The sequence below is a fragment of the Pezoporus flaviventris genome, unplaced genomic scaffold, assembly GCF_033815535.1.
Source record: "Pezoporus flaviventris isolate CSIRO_AGI_PZ_B2104156 unplaced genomic scaffold, CSIRO_AGI_Pfla_v1 ptg000002l, whole genome shotgun sequence".
NCBI classification, from domain to species: domain Eukaryota; kingdom Metazoa; phylum Chordata; class Aves; order Psittaciformes; family Psittacidae; genus Pezoporus; species Pezoporus flaviventris.
The window spans coordinates 63,735,413-63,756,012 of NW_026892550.1; the positions used below are offsets into that span (position 1 = coordinate 63,735,413).

At 36.4% G+C, this 20,600-nt stretch overlaps 1 protein-coding gene across 2 annotated transcripts; it reads left to right on the forward strand.

The window, feature by feature from the left end:
* Positions 1 to 2,032: 2,032 nt before the first annotated feature.
* CLGN (calmegin) lies at positions 2,033 to 20,293 on the forward strand. Of its 2 annotated transcripts, XM_061441985.1 has the most exons (14): positions 2,034 to 2,259; positions 3,117 to 3,187; positions 4,697 to 4,755; positions 6,607 to 6,748; positions 7,542 to 7,623; positions 9,968 to 10,160; positions 11,890 to 12,079; positions 12,739 to 12,852; positions 13,266 to 13,422; positions 14,707 to 14,922; positions 16,428 to 16,547; positions 16,721 to 16,862; positions 17,681 to 17,769; positions 19,222 to 20,293. In XM_061441985.1, exons 1-14 carry the CDS (start codon positions 2,098 to 2,100, stop codon positions 19,300 to 19,302), a joined length of 1,818 nt encoding a protein of 605 aa, XP_061297969.1. In that variant the 5' UTR covers positions 2,034 to 2,097; the 3' UTR covers positions 19,303 to 20,293. The 2 variants fall into 2 exon arrangements, with proteins under 2 accessions (XP_061297980.1, XP_061297969.1); XM_061441996.1 differs by lacking the exons at positions 6,607 to 6,748; positions 7,542 to 7,623; positions 9,968 to 10,160 and having other exon boundaries at positions 2,033 to 2,259.
* The last annotated feature ends 307 nt before the right edge of the window (positions 20,294 to 20,600 follow it).

The following is a 20,600-nucleotide window of genomic DNA, read 5'->3' on the forward strand; positions in this document are numbered from 1 at the left end:
ATAATTTTGGCAACAGTGAGTCGGAGGGAAGCAGCAGCACCTACAGTGCATGAAGTGAGTTGTCAGCTCTGGGAGTTTGAAGACAATCTCGCCCCTTCCATCATTTCAGCTGTGGAAGAACTGTTCCAGGAGTTCCAGCAATTGAGAGATGATATATCCAGCTCCCCACGTGTGCAGACCCGCATCTTGGCTATTAACAGAAGGTGCCCTGTTGCTCGAGAGGGAAGACATAAGAGATGCTCACTATGAGGCACCTTATGGTTTTACATGTGGGATCATAGAGAAGACATGAGAAAGTGGGATGGAAAACTACATCAGTTCTGGAGGAACAGGTGTGTGAATTGCAAAGAAAAACGCTGGTGAATGGAGGAAAATTTCCTCCCAGGAAAGTTGCTGCTCCAGTCTCTGGTGTGCAGTTTCCCAGATGTTTTGGAAGAGATGGATTTTACTCAGACTCCTATGAAAAGGAATTCTAATACCTTTGTACAAGAAGTAAGTGCAGAATCTTATGATCGCTATCAGGGGGGCCCTACCTCCAGCCAGGTGGAAGTAAGGGACAGTCGAGTTTACTGGACTGTGGATCAGATGGCCTTGCACATGAGTCCCACAGAAGTATAAGGTTCTAGTAGATACTGTTGCACAGTGTACTGTGATGCAATCAAGCTATTAAGCGGTGGAACCCATTTGTGTTTCTGGAGTGACAGAAGGATCCCAAGAGTTGACTGTACTGAAGGCTGTAGTCAGCCTAACTGAGAAGGAGTGGCAAGAGCACCCCGTTGTGACTGGTCCAAAGGCTCCATGCATCCTTGGCATAGACTCAGGAGAGGGTACTTCAAAGAAAAGGATACCAATGGGCTTTTGGTATAGCTGCCTCAGAGACTGAGGAAATTGAGCAGCTGTCCACCTTGCCTGGTCTCTCAGAGGATCCTTCTGTTGTGGGGTTGCTGAAGGTTGAAGAACAAGTGCCAATCGCGACCACAACAGCGCACCAGCGGCAATATCGCACCAACCGAGACTCCCTGATTCCCATGCATAGGCTGATCTGCAGACTGGAGAGCCAGGGAGTGATCACCAGGACCTGCTCACCTTTAACAGCCCCATATAGCCAGTGTGAAAGTCTAATGGAGAGTGGAGACCAACAGTAGACTCGTGGCCTGAATGAAGTCACACCACCATTGAGTGCTGCCGTACCGGACATGCTAGAACTTCAGTATGAACTAGAGTCAAAGGCAGCCAAGTGGTATTCTACGTCTGATATTGCTAATACATTTTTCTCAGTTCCTTTGGCAGCAGAGTGCAGGCCACAGTTTGCTTTTACTTGGAGGGGTGTCCAGTACACTTGGAATTGACTGCACCAGGGGTGGAAACAGCCCTGCCATCTGCCGTGGACTGCTGCAGACTGCACTGAAACAGGGGCAAGCTCCAGAACACCTGCAATACATTGATGACATTATCATGCAGGGCGATACAGCGGAAGAAGTTTTGGAGAAAGGAGGAAAATAATCCAAATCCTGCTGAAAATCCTTTTGCCATGAAACAAAAGTAAGGTCAAGGGATGGGCACAGGAGATCCAAACTATCAGTTTCATTTTCCCTAATGAAAGGGATGTTACGTTTTGCTACACTGTGGAGATTGATTCACTTTGGTTACTTGTTTAGATTGTTAAGGAATAAAAAAAAAAAAAAAATAAAAGCAGTCTTAATCCTTAAAAACGTATATATACTGCAGTCACATTCTTGCTAGATTTGTGGCCTGGCGAGGTAAGGGAACAAGCTACAAACTACTGTAGGGACAACAGGAGGGGGAATAGAATCTGAGTCAGGGCTGTCTAGTAAGAAATTTTTCAAATTAAGATACAGTGCTTTACCAAAATACTATAGTTAGAATACTTTTGGACTTGGTGATCTTAAAGGTCTTTTCCAACTGCGTTGATTCTGTGATTCTATGATCTGTATTTCTTATATGTTTTTTCTCCTACAGATAAAATCTGGGGTAAAATTCCAACGGTATTGATAATATCTTTGCAATGAAATTTAAAACTTTAAATTGAAATTAAAAAATTTTAATTTAAAAAATTAAAACTTTCAGATAACCAGGATGTACCTCCAGTGGGACTGGCTGTGCTTGGGTGTCCTGGTAATTAGCTCAGTTACTGCAGAAACTGAAAACAAAGAAACTCTGGATTCCAGTGTTGAAGGAGAGGATTTTGACAAGCAGTCTCAAGAAGCTGATGTTGATGGAGATAAATCTTCCTTAGAGGTAAGATGACAGAAGTCTTTAGTTAATGCTTGTTTATTAATAAGATACAGAATTATAACTACTAGAGAAATTGGTGGACAAATGTATTTTTAAAAAGAGCAAGTTAACACGCAATTAACAACTGAGTAGATGTCAAACCCGCCAGTCCTTTTCAGTTGCTGTACGTGACACGTAGGACAAGCTTAACAGATGATCCTGCTATGCCAGAGTGTAAAATCACATCGGCCTATGATGCATGGTCATGAAGAAGGTTCTGCTAGTCTGTGCTTCAGTCTAGATACAAAGCCTTTTTCTTAGTCTTACTGTTTTTTGACTTTAGACCTGTTCTTGATTTCATCAGCTACATTTTGGCACTGTCTTTGTTCGTAGAAAACCTGGCTTATTTTGCTCTACTTTGCAGTAGATGTGGGCAATATTTATAAATCATTTTTCCAACTTTTTACTGTGTAGCTCAACTGTAATGTGCCAAGTAGACAGGAAACCAGAAGAATGGAAAACATTTCTAAAAAGAGGGAGGAAGCAGAGAATTGGTGCAAGCTTGGTAAATTTGGCAAATTTCCTGGGGTTTTGTTACACGTAAGATGTGTAGCAGTATTTTAGTTATGAGGTTTTTAGGAAGCACTTTTTAAAATTCACAGATGGGAAATTTCTCACTGTTGCAGGGATGCACCCAAACTGTGAAAATGAGAGGGGTGGGGAAAGGGGTTTTTTTGCTGTTAGATACTTCTAATGAACAAAATCTAGTGGTCTGTTTTTAGTGGTGTTTTTAGTGGAACCTACTTCTAGAGGTATGATAGTGTATTTCAACTTAACAATTGTAATTTATGTTAGAGTATGCTCCTGTATGTGTGTTTTAGGTTGTGTACCGGACTCCAAAGCCAACTGGGGAAGTGTATTTTACAGAAACCTTTGATGCAGTATTGGCTGGGTAAGTCTATGCCTTAAAATTTTAAACTTCGAACATTTTAACGTATAGTGGGAGGACTTACTTTGTGTTCATTTTTCTGCTAGTATCTCTATAAGAATTAATTTGTACAGGGGCTACAATTGGGAAGGCTGGCAATGCTTGCTACAAATACAGCATAATGTTAAGCCTGATAGTTAACATTTCAGATATGTTGCTGGTTTTTGTGCAAACATTGGTTAACAAATGCAAAAACTGACTGAGGTACTTGAAAAATGTCATTCACTCCAATTTCTAGTTTCATGAGATCTGTTAAAAGATGAGTTTGTCTTCCTGCTATATTTACTATTCAGAGCTTTTGCTTACAATGCTTGGGAGTTTTTTTTGGTCTAGCTGTACATAATTTACATAAGGATAACAACTATGGAACTAAGCTGTATGAAAAAGTAAGCAGTGTGTTGCCTTTCTTTCCTAAAATTTGGGAAACAGTGTATAAGTTGACTAGGTAAATCACCAGAATAGAATAGCTTTTTTTGAGAATGAATCTTGAAAATCTTCTGTGTGACTTGTAGAGATGTTTTATTTCCAAGGATCTAGTTTGCCATTTATATTGTGAAGCTTTTCTAGCATCTCTGGAAAAGCAAATCTGACTGAAATTTGAGCAGGAAAGTTATTCATCACTGAAATACTCTGTGCAGAGAATGGTTCAGAATGAATGGAGATAGTTCTTTGTAGAGTTAATAACAAAAATGTAGTATTGTAGTTGATACAATGAAGAGTTCAGTGACACTGTTGGCTTAAGATATTCCTGTACATGGCTCGGGATAGAACCGTTGTATGGCCAGATGAGGGTGGATTGCCCTTTCTTTCTTTCTACTTTTTTTTTTTTTTTTTGTCTTATGTGTGAAATGTTCAAATTTTTTGGTGACCTCAATTTGATAAGCTGAGTTCGCCTTGTTCATAGTCTCAAGGAGATCAAGGAGTTGGTTTGCCCTGTTGTGGTGCCCTGTGAGCAATACGCTTAGAATGTGTTCAATGCATGATTGCATTTGTCATTTGGACACTTTTACCTCTGCTTTTTGTCCCTTGCTATGCAAGGGTACTGTTACTGTCGGGTAGTGTTAAAGTTTGTTCGGGCGATTATTTTTTTTCCTTATCATATTGAAGATGTTACACTTGAACCTTGCTATTTACCATGTATTTTTGACATTATATGCTTATGTAAAATTCTTACATTTTGCCAAACTCACCTTGTATATAAAACTGAAGTTTATTCAGAATAATTGAATTACTTTAGTGCTATAATTATATAATCAGTTATAATCTTAGGAAGTATTTTGAAATGCTGTTTTAGACTAATCTATTTAAATTTTTCCTTTTGTGTTTTTTGAACTACACAAAGTTCCATGATGCTGACTAGCAAAATCATTTTCTCATATTCACAGCCTAGAAGCAAAAGCTGATTTTCCTGTGCTTGTTAAATAATACAGGTTTGCATAAGTAATTCAATGACTACTATGTTTTTTGTTTTAGGTGGGTGTTGTCTAAAACCAAGAAAGAAGACACAGATGAAAACATTTCTAAATATGATGGTAAATGGTTTTAATGTTCATTTCCACTGTATAGTTTCTGATGTTCTGTTGCTCTTTGAGAAGCAACTACCTCTTATGCTGAACTTTTCTTTGAAAACTTTGAAAAAAGTTTGTATAATTACTGTTACCCTGAAACAGATGTGAAATTTTGCTCATTGGGTCACTTGGTGTGAATTTTCTATTTTTGTCATCCCAACAATGTATTGCAATGAATGATAGTAAAATACCCTCTGGCATCTGAATACTCAGTATTGATTGTGAATAGCGCTTCTTGCGAACTACCTTCTCTGAAATCATGTCAGAAAGATGTACCATTTCAATTTTGGTTGTTAAACATTTCTAAAGCAGCATGTTCTGTGTTGCTGTGTCTGTCCTACTGATTCATGGGTTGGACTCTGTCATGGTTTAAACTTGAAGAAAATTAATTTTATTCCAGCCCAGCCTCCAGGTCTAGCCTCTGAAACAAACGTGTTAAACTGAATGATGTTTTTCTTTAAAATACTTTTTCAGAATGCCTGTGCTTCAATATAGGGTTCTCCAGTAGTTATTGTACAGTTTTTTCTTACAGTAGTCTAAAATCTGTAAAGTAATAATGAAAAAGTTGTTTTGATGGATTTTATCATTGGGGTTTGCACTTACAAATTCCTAGGCTAGAAATACCTGCTTTAATATGATTTTAAACTAACAGATGTGTGATCCATGGCAATAATTTTGCGATATGAATTTATTTCATTCAAGAGAAAGTGTCCCTAACCATTCAAGGAAGATGTCCCTGCCTGTGGCGGAGGGGTTGGAGCTAGTTGATCTTTAAGGTCCCTTCCAATGCAAGCCATTCTGTGATTCTATAAAGTAGGGAGAACAGGAAAAGTTTCTGCTGCAGTAGAAAAGTATTTGACACTGCTCTTTTGTCAAATGAAGTCAATGTTAGTAGAAAGTGGTAAGCAAACATAACTTGTAGGGTTTTGGTGTGTAAATCGGTATAGAAGAGATGGTTTTAGGTTTAGCACTTAACAGAAATACTTGCAATTAAACAGAAATCCAGTGGAAGTTTACACATGCTATAGGTTTGTGCAATAAACTTAATGACATTTTGTGGTGTAAACACATTTAATGTTAAATGTGTACATTTTTCTATTTCATTTCATTGGTTTATGGTGGATTGTGATAAGGATGTGGTTCTTTCCTACTTTGGAGTCCATGGCTTTTTTTTTTTCCTTTGAGCTGAAAAATTCTGTTTTACATGTAAAACTGAGATTTTGATAATTTTCTTGGCTGTAACATTTATGATACTACGAGTTTTACTGCTGTAGAAAGAGCTACTTGGGATAAAGAAGAAAGAAAAAGCTTATCACTTATTGTAGTTAAAACTACTTGCTCTGTTTTTCCCTAAGCTTTCTCTCCTTCTTGCTGTCTGAGCCAGAACAGTGTGTTAGATGGATCTTTGGCATGACACAGTTTTTATTTTTATCCTTTAACTGTGGAGCTGGAATTCTAGTAGTTTCTAATTATTGAAAAGTGCTGGTTACAACATTCTGTTATTGATTTGATAGAAAAATGGGAGCAACAAATTTGTGTACCATAATTTTTTTTTAACTGGGGGAGGGGACACAGTTTGAGTGCTGTACAGCAGTTAATTTGGGAAATGTAAGCTGGACTTCAGTAAGGTTTTGTATCCACAGCAGGATTACCAGTATTGGATTGGATTATTATTGTTTAACTTCTTTGACATCAGATGTCAAGATTTTTTCCCTACTTTAGCAATTGGTCTTTATTTGCTTTCAGTGGGGCTGTAATTTCTTTACTTCAGCCTACATTTCTTTCAAAGACTCTGTGTTTGTGTGTGTGTGTTAGGAAAATGGGAAGTAGAAGAGCTGAAAGAAAACACAGTGCCTGGAGACAGAGGATTAGTGTTAAAATCAGTCGCAAAGCATCATGCAATATCAGCTATGCTAACAAAGGAATTTATTTTTGATGATAAACCTTTGATTGTTCAGTAAGTAATCCCTCAGATCTTATATTTGCTTAAGATTAAGTATTATTAAAATCTTTGCATCACGAAGATAATGTGAATGTCTGTAGAAAAATACTGACTTACACATAGCTTTACCTTATCCTATCCAGAGCTGTCAGAACTGTAAGTATGGATGATTTAGTAATCGAATAAGATACAATTAAACTCTTGAAATATTTTTGGAAAAAAATTAATATTTACAAGATTTCTGAAAAAGCTAACTAATTTTCAGTCTTATTCTAGGATCTAAATCATATGGAGTTTGAGGTTTTCCATTTCCAGAACACTTGTGTAGCTCCATAAAAGCAACTAGAATCTTGAACATGTTATAGCAGTATTAGTGATCATGAGCACTATGGCAATATGACTGCTTTTTTGTGATATTCAGACTTGCTTTCTTGTATTGACAGATATGTCCAGATAACTCCTCTGGGTAAATTCTATGTGTCATCTGGTCAGTTTCAGAGGTGGCACAAGCTTTGTAGAACTCTTGCCCATTTTTACTTCACTTTGATGTTTGCATGTTGATTGATACTGCCTTGAAACTTTCCTTACTGGTGATAGCTACTATAGCAGTTGCTACTGTGGCATTTTTTGATGGACATTGCTGCTGTATTAGCTCACATGGCAATTAAGAACTTTTGGTCACATAGAAGTGTTTGGACTATAGTGACTAATACAGTCTTAATGTATTCATAATTAGAATTGCAATTAGTTATTAATTTATATTTTTCTGATACTTCAAATGTTTTGTTGTTTTTCTTAACTTGCCCAGATATGAAGTGAATTTTCAAGAAGGCATTGACTGTGGTGGTGCATATATTAAACTTCTTTCCAGCAGCAGTGACTTGAATCTGGTATGTCCTCATACTTAACATTTGCTGTCAGTTGTTCATTTGAGAAATGCGTAATTGTGTTTGTGAAATGTCAATAAGAAATTAATTCTTAATTGCATCTAAGTTCTTAATGCATCCTAAGTTCTTAAAAGCTTCCCAAATGTTTAAACAGAAGATTGGCCAAGGTAATAATATACATATAATTTATTATATACACACAAAATATTTGGAATTGTGCATTTTTTACTGGTGGAATATTTGATATTATTCTTGTTATAGTTTCCATTTATTTTAATGAAACTTTAAAACTTACTTTAAGTTTGTAAGATCTATATTCTCACAAGAAACTTCAAAATGTGAATTTCAGAAGGCTAGAATAAAGAGTTTGCTGTGATTAATGTACTCTTAGTTCTGCACAAGTGATGTCTTATATCCAGGACAAAGGCCCCTTTGTCTGTTTAATCTGACTTTCTGCAGTAATAGAAGCTGTAGAATCTCAACTTGCAATTTGTGAAACACCTTTTTTCTGCATGGCACACAACATAGCATCTTAGAAAGGGGTCATGGCTTGGATTTAGAAACTGAAAGGGATGGGGAATCTCTGTTCCCCGGAAAAAGCCTGAATGATCATGTGTGAAAAATTAGTAAGTGCCTTAGTATGCTGGACCATTCTGTAGATTATTTTTATCCCTTAACATATTGACATGGACTTGCCTGCCCTTTCCAAACTTTTCTGCAAAACTCTTCATTACCATGCCAGTGTTTAAAATAGTGCCTTTTCTAGCCAAGTCTCAGTTCTGGCACTGATTGTTTCCATTTCAGTATTTTTGCCACTGCACTGAGGTGTAGATACAAGCTGTCTAGCCTGTGATGGAGAGTATTTTAGCAACTTTTTTAACATTGAGAACTGGCAGTGGATTATGACCTAGGAGCTTCTGCAACGTAAGTTTTGTGTTGACAGCATAGGACTTGACTGCAAATCAGCAGTCAGGAAGAGCCACTTAACAGTGGGGGATAATATCTGTATTTGCAAGAGTCTAGGAGATGACAACGTATGTAAGAAGCTGCTTGTAAGCATTTCCAGGATGTATTAATACAGCCTGTAATGCAGCTTCCTTGTGGTCTTCCCTAAAATTTGTATGCCAGTGTGGGTTTTTTTTTTTTATGTTCAAATAACTTGAGTACTAACAGATTTAACAGTATTAAAAGTAGAGACTGTAGGAAAATAAGTAGAAGCATGACATCTTTCATAATGGAAAGATACGTAAACGATGGTAAAACTGAAGTTGTGAGTTTTACGTTGTCTTACTACAAGGTAAACCAGAAGATGGCAAATGCAAAATTTGCCTGTTTATGGCCTGCTCACAATTCATGATGTACTGGTTTGGAATTTCACTGGCTTTGTGGTGAGGTAACTTAAAAGAACCACTGTTCTTTCTCATTTTTTGTTTGATTTTCTTTGTGGTTTTGGTTTTTGTTTTTTAAACTTTGAAATTGGACATGTCTCAATGCTGTATATAGGCATACTGCTATTAGATAGTTAATTATTGTTAATTCTTATCACTGACATTTTCCTTAGACTGTTGAGTGTTGTAAAAGGGGCCAAACTTAAAATACTTGCACTTCTGTAGTGCATAAAGTGAAAGTTTTACTTTGCATTCAGAAAACTTAAGAATATGGACTTATTTTAATTAATACATTTACGTCAGAATATATCTTTCAAGAAGAAAACTTCCAGAAATTAAGTGGTCTTCTTCAGGCAATTGCTTAAGGATATAAGGCACCATGTTACTGTGCATTTCAAGTACAAAAGTCATACAGGTAGTTGAAAAAAAATCCCAGTTTAATGCAGCATACTCTGAAGGAGAATCACTGTATCTGACATTTTCAGGGTTGTATATTACTGTTGCTGTTATTTAATGTACAGCAAAAAGAGTAATAAAATACCAAATAATAATATTTCTGGGGTTTGTTGAAAAATAAAATTGTTATGAAGAACAATAACAAGTTCCCTTCCATCTTTTAGTTTATCATTTGTAGAAAAATATAGATACCTGGGTGTGTTGATTTGTGACAGGTATCTCTACTTAATGGAAGGGTAAGGTCTAAATAATCCTCCTTTCAGAGGCTTAAGTGATCTCTAGTTACTCCATTCCCTGAGAACAGACAGCACCCAGCAACGCGAGAGGACAGGTCAATTCTGTTTACCAGTTTTCAGTTACCTTTTAGGAAAAGGCAACTATGCCTTATGCCATAACATCAAGGGAATGAAGGAATGAAGTACCCAAAATTACTTCATAAAATGTACAGTATAACTGCATAAAATATACAGTATAACACATGCTCAGCTTTCTTGCTTCTACAGGAATATTTTTTTGACAAAACACCTTATACTATTATGTTTGGACCAGATAAATGTGGAGAAGATTACAAACTACACTTTATCTTCAGACATAAGAATCCTAAAACTGGAGAATATGATGAAAAACATGCAAAACGTCCTGACGTAGACCTAAAGAAATTCTATTTGGACAAGAAGACGCATCTGTATACTCTTGGTATTTGCTTAATTCTTACAAGTTTAAGTTGGAAAGGAGAGATTAAAACTGTGTTTCAGTCCCCTGAAGCTTTGTATTTGAGCCTGATTTTTTTGCTTGTAATAGTTTGTTAATTCTGAGGGGTGGTTGCTTAGTGATTTGGGCTTAAATGGTTTAATGACTGGGTTTAAATGACGTAATGACTGGGCTTAACTGCAGGACATATGAGTGACTTCTGAATGCTGCTGTTTAATATTCAGCTACAGGAAAGAATACCGGTCCTGGTCAGCCTTTAATGTGAAGAATTAATATTTTCAGTATGTATAATAAAAATACTTTTGTTAAAGATACTGAAAGACACACAGCTGTCCAATATTCCAGGAAGGCATCAGAGTTCACAGGAATTCAGTTACATCTGCAGCATGTCACATGCCACTCTCCTTCACTTGTTAAGAGTTCTCACACCTGTATCTGCAGGAGTGTGTATGAGCAGATGCTACCATATTCTCTGAAGATGAATCAATACGAGCTAGTTTTACTTCATGTGACATTTCCTTCTGTGCCAACAAACAGTATAGCAGAGGTGAAAGTTTAATTTCTTGGTTCTTTTTTCAGCAAAATTGATTGTACTTTTGAACTTCCATGGAATAATAATAGAAGGCATGTTCAACTGCTGTGCCATGGGAAAAGTAACTTTTTTTTTTTAATAGATTACTGTAGTGTGCCACCATAAGCCTTCACTTTTAGATAATGGGAATAAGTGAAACAAAACTGTTCTTGGGGTAAAGGAGTGCATGTGTTCCTGTATTTGGGCTGTTCATTAGAAATTATGCCTAAAGATACTTAAACTCCAGATTGCATTTATTCTGTTACAATTTTTCAAATAGACTTCATAGAGCTGTGTGATTCTAATGCTTTATGTGACTGATAACAGAAGTTTAAAAATCAGTTCTTTGCATTGTATCTGAAGTGATACAGGGGTTTAACTTTTTCATTTATGGGTATTTTAATACTGTTGAAAACTTCTAGGCTGCAGGAGCTTAATTAGCTATTATCAGACAGTCATTATGAGACTCTTACTCTGGTTTTCATCATCCATCTTTATAAAACTGCCATAAAAGTGGAATAGTATTTAGTTTAATAGTTCGTTGAATGGATGCTTGAACATGCAGATGTGCTCACTGATTATTAGAAATGGATGTGGATAGAGTGTCACTGACTCTCTGTCTGTTACTGAGTGTGTCTCTTACTGAGTTTGTCACAACACAGTTCTATGACCCTGGCTTCTCAGTTACACTTGTAAAATACCAAAACATTTGGAAAGAATTTTCTGTATTCATAATCTGCACTTTAGGGAAATGGCTGTCAGATTTGAATCTGAGAGAAAATATTTTGATCCTTTAGCTGTATTACTGATGCAACTCCTGCGTTTCCATGCTTCCTGTGTTTCTGGTGTGAAACCGTAATTTAAAATGAAACAGAATTTTGGTCAAGTAATAGGTTTTTGAAAAATCTCTTACAATGTGCTTGGATGTGCAAGAAGTTTCATTTAGGGAGACCTGATTTCTGCCATACTTCCCCACAGTAGCAATTCTAATGTTTTGTGTTCAGATCCAGTACTTGAGTGGCTAGTGAGGATTCTGTTTGCTATAATTTGTCTAAGTTTGTGCTTATTACATAGGTTTTGTTTAAAGAGATTTGTAAAATGAATGCTTCCATTACTGCTTTAATATTAATTTACTCATTTTAGTGCTAAAACCAGATGATACATTTGAAATTTTAATTGACCAACTGGTTGTCAGTAAAGGAAGTCTTCTTGAGGATATGGTTCCTCCAGTAAACCCTCACAAAGAAATAGATGATCCTAGTGATAAGAAGCCTGAGGACTGGGATGAGAGACCAAAAATACCTGATCCGAATGCTGTCAAACCAGATGACTGGTAAGGAGAACATTTTTATCTGTACAATACATTTTACTTGCAAGTCCTTCATCTAAAGGATTTGTTTGGTTTTACTTGTCTTTTTTTTGCTAATAGCAGTTGGGATATGTTTCACTACTAGAAGCACTAAAATTTGGAAACATAATTGAGTTTGGTATAAAAATCTGGTCATCTTCTAAGGAAATAAAAATTGTGCTTTTTGCTCAATTTCTACCCTCCATGGTTGCAATTAATAGCTAAGATTACTATACCTGAGAGATTAGGAAGAATTGGGTTTTTTCTTCACCATATAGTCTTAGTTTACATTCAGTGATTTCTACTTCCTTCTGTGTGAACTATGGTTCACATGGCAACTTAGGAAGAGGAGGGAAAAACCTAATGGTAAGATCCAACTGACACTTGCTGGTTAATGGCAGCAATTTCTGGGCTAAGTAGTACTTTTAAACAATGTAAATATAACTCAGATATTTATAAACAGATAATTGCATGTCTAATTCTCATGATCACTGTATCTAATTCTCATGTGCCTTTGAAAATCACGCCTTTCATGCCAGTTACAGTCCTCTGAACAAAACATTCATTCAAAGTCAGGTGCTGTGTTTCAGGTGCTGATTCAAAATACAGCTGCTGTATTTTCTAACATAAGTCTGTAATTGAAGGGATGAAGATGAGCCTCCCAAAATAGAAGATCCTGATGCTGTAAAGCCTGAGGGATGGCTTCATGATGAACCACAGTATGTTCCAGACCCTAATGCAAAAAAACCAAAGGACTGGTAAGATCTTGGTTCAGTAAGTGCAGGTTTTTAACAGGTCTTATAGATAAGCCTGCCTATTGCCTGTGGCAGGTTGAATTGTGGATCAGAAGTCAATCCAAATCTCATTGTCTTTTGAGGGAGTAAGTTGGAATGTGTATTTCTTTTGGAGGGCTGCTTTTAGAGAAAAATGAACATATTTATTGCCTTTTGGTTTTTGAAGATACATAAACAAAACCAGAATATTTTTTAGAGTATAGCAGTCCTCCAAAAAAAAAAAAATTTGCTAATGTTAGGTAAAGTTCTGTGAACTGGTCAAAATTTTGAGATTGTTAAAGGAAGATGTGTATGGACCTTAGCTTCAGACTGACTGCTAGTGTTCAGACCAGCCCAATCTCAAATCAGCTGTTTCTACCTTCTTGTCTTTTATGTAGGGATGAAGAAATGGATGGGGATTGGGAAGCCCCTCAGATCTCTAATCCGAAGTGTGAGGCTGCACCTGGTTGTGGCCCCTGGGTGCGTCCCATGAAGAATAACCCAAACTATAAAGGAAAATGGAAAGCACCTTTGATAGATAATCCAAACTATCAGGTAATAGAAATAGTCTTTGTTAAAAAGTACGGAGTAGTTGAAAGTAACAGAGTGTTGAAAGTAACAGAGCAGGCAATTCAAAGTAATAAATATATGTAGTATGTTTTATATTTTAGAACGTGAATACCCTCACTAACATTTTGAGCTTTTTTGTGTGTTCTTTAAGTACATTGGAAAATATAAATGCTGCCCATATTAAAACAATTTCTCTGCTAAAAGTCACTTTTGGCAAAATTTGCACTTGTATCACTTAGTATGTTCTGTATAATTGTATTCTGGATCATGTTATTTAGTGAAATATTGACCTTTTTTGTTGGGGGTTTAAGTCAACATTTTTTAATTTAAAAAAATTAAACTTTTCATTAAACAGATTGACTTACTAGTTAAATTTTAGTGGAAGCATCAATAATAAAATTCCCCTTCTACCTACAGTTACAAGGAAATCAGTTTGATATTAAGTAAACTTACTTTGTATTATGGCTGGAGAGTACTTGAATCTGATTTCTATGAGTTTAAGAACCTAAGCACATTTGCAAACAAAATATGAATCTAATTTGCATAGGTATAATAAAGCTGAATTTTCCTTCCATAAAATTTTCCCTAATGCTTCTGGTTACAGTAGCTGTCAGTTGAGACAAGGGGGGGGGAGGGGGGCACAAAACATATTATACACATAATGGAAGGAACCATATGGACCATGGGATGTAGTTCCCCTGCAGTCTTAGGCCACCAGAGAATAGTTGCTTACCTCAGAAGATCCCATCAGTGGCCACAAAACATTAAGCAGTGCCCTTACAGAAATGTATATGCTATATTGATGAGCAAACCCCAAAGCTATGTGTCAGAGGAGAGACTAGAGGAAGAAGTAATGCTAATAGCATATTTCCCCTTCAGTATTAGGAAATTTGTTTCCTAGAGTTACTCTAGGAAACTTTAAAAGAGTGTGTTTGGAATCACCAGTACCAGCAAGAATGGAGATACTGTGTACAGTCAGTTATTACTGTAACCCTCTGTGAACAAATCCATTAGTTTTAGGAGGTCTCTCCTAAACAGAAAATGGAGCTGCAGCTACCAAAATTCTATGGGCTACTTCCAGTTCTGGTTTTATGTAGATTAAATCAATTGCTTGTCTTCTTAAATAGTGTATTTTAAATAGTCAGGAGGTTCCAGTTGTTTTAAAATTTGTTTCAGAGTTTGTTGGCTTTTAGTGAGGTATAAGTAATGTGAGTACTTTTTTTCGTTTGCCTTTTTTTTTTTTTTTCTTTTTCCCTTTTTCCATTAAAGGGAGTCTGGAGCCCTCGGAAAATACCAAACCCAGACTATTTTGAAGATAGTCACCCGTTCAAGATGACTGCTGTCAGTGCTATTGGTTTAGAACTCTGGTCTATGACGTCTGGTATCTACTTTGATAACTTCATTATATGTTCAGAAAAAGAAGTAGCAGATCGCTGGGCAGCAGATGGCTGGGGCTTGAAGAAATTAGTAGCAGGTGCTAATGAGGTATAAACTTTATGTTCTTGATAGCCAAAAGTAGTGAGAGATGTGCTTTTGGAAGAATTTTCTGTCAGTTAATGCTGACAGTATTAATTTGTTTGCAGTTAATATTTGTACTAACTATGATAGGGTTGTTTTTTCTCATAGCTTGGCTTTTTACTATTCCCAGATTAATACCCTCTTGAAATTAAAAGGGTACAGCATTTTACTTAAACACTAGTGGGATATGGGCTCCACTATAGGTTAAGTGTTCTGTTCATGGTGATACACGAAATTGAGTACCTGTCAGCAAATGGAAGCTGAGTTACTTGCACTCAAAGACCTTTTTTTTTTTTTTGGTTTGGTGGAGTTTTGTGTTTGGGGTTTGTTCTTTTGTTTATTTCTTGTGGAAAACTCTATTATGTATGTTCTTTGCATGTTTCCCTCCCATGAGAAATAATTTTAGGCCTTTAGCTGCTGGGATGTATATTATGCAGCTTGGAAAACAGTACACGTTTATGGAGCTGTAACTGTTCTTCTGTTTTGATGTGTGTATCCACACTTGTTTCTAGAGCTCTTTCACGTGCGAAGGCTTGACTTATTCTGACATACGGGATCGTGAGCCCCTCTAGTGTTTGCCTGTAGTGGCTACAGTTTTTCTAACAGTCTTGTATTTTCTTTGATTGAGTGACAAGAGGCCTGCAGTTGTGGGAAAGAAATGATGGGTTAGTGGCAAATGTGTCAAATTCCTGACAGCTGCTGTTTGTCGCAGGATGAGCATCACAGGATGAGCAGGTTGCAACAGCATATCTTCCCATGCAGTTAGGAAGGGCACCTCCCACATCCTTGCCCTTTTTTGAAATATATGATTTTATGTCTGGACCTGAATCTATGCCTATACACACAACAGCAAAAAAATATTCCCTTTGAGTACTCTCACTCCACTGTATCTCTCAAACTTCCTCCCTTTGTTTCTGATGTACCCTTTCCAGTGGTCTCGCTGGACCAGGCACTTGGCCTACCTACGTCCCTCTACTATATAAGTCAGAACTGGGCTGGGAGGACAGTTTACTCCCTGAATAATTAGCTGTCAAAAGAGAGAACGTGGTAGTACAGATGGAGCACGACACTGTTTTTCAGGAGGCTGCCTGCTGCTCTGAGGTTCTTGATGCTTTGGAAACTTCCAGCCGAGTTAGCACAGTGTGGGATAGAAACAAAGTAGCTGGGAATGGTGTAAAGTGTGAGCTTGCCAAGACTCCAGATGTCGCTTTGCAAAATTGAGTAGTGGCCAGTCTGGTACATTTGGAGTACCACGTTTGTTCCTTCTTACTTAGCACCTACTATTCATTTGCGGTCTGTCAAGCTGTTACTTTACTAGTATTAAAATCCAATATTGTTTTAGTCATTAAAAGATAGAAGTAAAGAAGGGTGTTCTTTAGGCAACATAAAGCTTAAAATATTTACAGTATGCTTTGTAAAGTTAAGTGTTGAGAGGCATGTAAATGAAAAATTAATAATTGTTTTTAATGTAGCCTGGTATGTTTAGTCAACTGGTGACTGCTGCAGAAGACCACCCATGGCTCTGGGTTCTTTACATCTTGACTTTAGCTCTCCCTGTTGGTCTAGGGGTGTTGTTCTGCTGGCCAACAAAGGTAAGAGAAACTTATTATATTTTTATTTGATTTTACTCTTAATAATTTATTTAAAAACTGTGATCATCTGTGCAACAGTACGCCCTTTCAATGGGCCATTGATATTGCTTAGCTTACAGTGGCTTTTGTTTAATTCTTAGTTTAAGTGTAAATTGAGTTTTGATTTGTTGTAGAAAACAGATGAAGATATTGACTTTAAAAAACCTGATATATCTAAGCCAATTACAAAAGGAGAACTAGACCAAGCGGGAGAGGAGTTAGATGATGATGAAACAGAATTAGAAGAAAAAGGAAATGAAGATACTGCTGAAGATGGTAAGATGAGCAAGCCAGCTTGCTGTTTGATTGTAAAGATATGAATAGGACTATTTTGTAGATTGCATTGCCAATAATTACAGCCAGTTATCTTTGAATATGCATAACCTGCTGTGCTCCGAGTCATCTTTTTGTCTTTAACAACCTCCAGCGAGTAACATTCCATAGCTAATAGTTCTTTGATAAATATAAGCAGAAAGTAAGGCTCTTCTCAGTATTCTTCATTTTTAGGAAATTAATGTGGTTCCACTAGTCTTCGTGTGTTTGTAGACAATGATGTGTGATTTTTGTCAGTTCTGAATATTTCATATATTGAACACATCTGAATGGTTCAGATACATGTACCTTTAAAAGCTATTACAGACACATTAAGTCTTTAACATAAGTCTTTCATCCTGTCTGTGGGAGGGTTGTACCTTGAATTATTCTATTGGTCACTTATTTTAGTAATTCTTCATACAGCCTGAAAATACAGTAGATGTGAAATACTGAAAACTGCTTTTTTTTTTTTTTTTTCCCCTGAAGGAAACCAACTGAAAGTTGTCATTTTAGTTGGTCAATTAAAAGTCTGAAAGTATGTGCTATCGTGAAAAGAGAGAATGCCAAAGCTGTTAAAATTAGTTAGTAAATCCAACAGCGATCAATTTCTACTGAATAATGAGAATTCTACTCTCTGTATTGGAGATGTTTTTAAGGGTTATTGTAAACTAGCAGTTCATTCTAAGACTGAGATTGGCTCCCTTCCTTGCTGGAGTTTCTGGAAATAGTACATTTTTAATGTAGTTGTGTTTACCAAGTAAAACTAGTTTCTTCTGCAGAAGATGAGGGTGAAGAAGAAGAAAATGACGTTGCAGATACAAGTCAAGAAGAAGGTGATAAGTCAAATAAATCTAGTTCAGAAGATGAGGTAAGGTTGTGATTTTTTTTTTTTTCCCCATTTTTGCTTTGTCCTTATCCAACATCACTCTTCTAACTAAGCTCAGTTACCCACGAGAGTTTTTCTTTTGTTAAGACATAAAACAAATCATGAGGGGGGATGTTATGTTTGAGTAGGACACCTCAACTGCTCTCTATAGGTTTGTGAAACATGTCTCTTCCTGTGTAATTTTGGCTAAGAGGTGATATTTATTGTAAAATACAGGTATAGTATGAAGTGATCATGCAGGTCTCTAAACATGAAACATTTTTACAGGAGTATAGTTTTTAACAAGTTATTAAATGAATCAAGTCTTAAATTGGGCTGCTGCAGCAGATGTCAGTCTCTTTATATCATGCTACTTAACTGATGGAACATGTGATTCTAAACAAATAGCCTTTCAGTAAGACTTTTTTTGTTGTTGTTAAAATAGGGGTTTAATCAAAATGACCCATACTGGTCTTGAATTCAGCACCTGCAGTTCCATTTCTCTTGTACAGGTTAATACAGTCACCAGATAATCTGTAAAATGTTTTTCAGAAAATTACATTGTAGAATGGAATTTGTATGTGCTTTTCTTGCTTGTCAACTGCTCATTATCCTTTCATTTGGTAACAGTGGTATGTCTGAGATGCTTTAGATCCACCCACAGTATTTCTGTTGGTCATCCTGTGCTTGCCACTCCCTAAATGAGTCCCTTCCCAGATTAGAGGAGTTGTTTAATGTAACCTTAACTCCTTTTCATATAGAAGTCCTCTAAGAAACTGTACCTTACATGAGGTTGCATTGTTTCAGCACTGAAATTCTCCATTAATTACCTCTTATTCAGTAATTCCTCCTTTAAGAAGTTTGGGGTCTTTTTTCCCTTAAACTTAACCTGGGAACACAGTATCTGATGAATCCATTAAGATGCATGTGATTCTCTGTGAACATAATAACAGTATCTGTGTGTACGCCATTACATGCTGTCACAGTGAGGTTATGTCTTGCTCTTCTCAGGGTATTTTCAGGTGTACAAATTTCAGTCATGAGTTACTTGGTGACCTACTTGGAAGGTATCATGTATGCCATATTCTCACTCAGGTTCCGCCAGTCTGTGAGCTGCTCCTTCTAAATGAGGTGCTTACCATTAGGTGATGCAGGGAAGTGAGAAAGCAATGCATTGTCTGCTTTTAAACCAGGCAGTAAATGGGCAAAACCAAATTCCTGACATTAGTTTTGATGTACTGGTCTCTTCCTTCTGCATATAGAAAGAAAAAGTCTTCCACCTACTTTATTTATTGATAGATTAGTATTAGGAAAAAAATGTCCTATTGCTGAAGTGTTGGATTTAGTGATACAGTGATGAGGGTGAGGGGAAGGGGGATAAAGTAGTATGCCAGTTGTGATAATCAAAACTGGTTTAAAATTTTAATGCTGCTTTTTTTTGGTCCCCCCCCCCAGGTGAAAGAAGCTAACGAAGACACAGGCTATGGAGATAGTCCACTGAAATCAGTGCGCAAAAGAAGAGTACGGAAGGACTGAGTTACTTCCAGCTAGTATTTGTAGATCTAGATGATGGTAACTTTTGCTATGTCACCTCAGTGGGCCTTGACAGCAGGCAAGTTCCTGAGATTTGAAGGAAAAAGGGGGGCTTATTGCTACTGAAGTTCTTATTTGAATTCTCTGATCTCTTTTAACGTTCCTTGATTCCCTTTTTTTAAGGAGAACTATATGTGAGGAGTTGTCTGATGTTTTGAATTCAGAATAAATGTGAAATTACACGTCAGTCAGCTGATCTTAAGGTGAAGATCCTTAAGATTTGAAGGTTCCTAGAAATTAGTATTAGTTGGAGATAACTTACTTTAAATATTTTTTAAAATGAATAAATTATAATATTTTTGCAGCTCTAGCACAAAATTAGTGGTTTACACTTTTCAGCTGAAAGAGGATGATAGTATAGATGTAGCATCTATAGTGGTTCACGTTGCTACGAGAAAAGGTATTTTTTCTGTGCAGAGCTAAATGCAATAATTGTTTTTGTATGATTTAGTGCTAGCAACAGTTTCTATTGTAAATTATTTATTTTAGTTGATCTTGTTATATGGCTGGTCACCTGTTTACTTTTTAGACATTGTAATTTATTTTTAAGAGTTATTTTAAAATAGAATACTCCTAGAACATGCAGTAATTAATGTGACTTGGTTTACTTCTGAATGCAGTATCAAAACTGCAAAAGTGACATATACAGATGATTTTTTTCAAACTTTTATAGTTCTCATGTTCCAAGCCAGAGTGGTATAACCTCTGTTTATAGAATACTTGCTAAGTGTACATTGCCTCCTAATAATATTTAATAACTCTTGCTTAACATGGAATTTATTAATATAGATTTTTTGATGGATTCAGTTTTTTACAGATGTGAGTAACTGGGCATTCTCATAACATAGTTTAAATAAACTGCATATTGTAAAAGAAATGTTGTTTTGTTAAAGCTGCATATTAAAACGAACAATAAAACTGCAGTCACCAGGAACCTCTTAAATATTTTCACAGCAGATTGGGTCAGTGTATATTCCATGGCAGCCTCTAACAAATGAACAGTTAATTAACCCTAATCCAGAAGCTAGTGCCTTCGAGTGCTTGTGCTGAACTATTTGAAAGTTAATTGTATTGGACTCTAATTTTGTGTGAACTATGTGGAAAGGCCTCTGGTTTTGTTAAGAGTTTGAGAGAGTTTTATGGGGTGTGTTGGTTGGTTGTATTTGTTTTTTTTTTTGTTGGGTTTTTGTTTGGTTTAATGCATGTTCCCTCCTCTTTACTTAGGGTCTAAACTCAAAAGG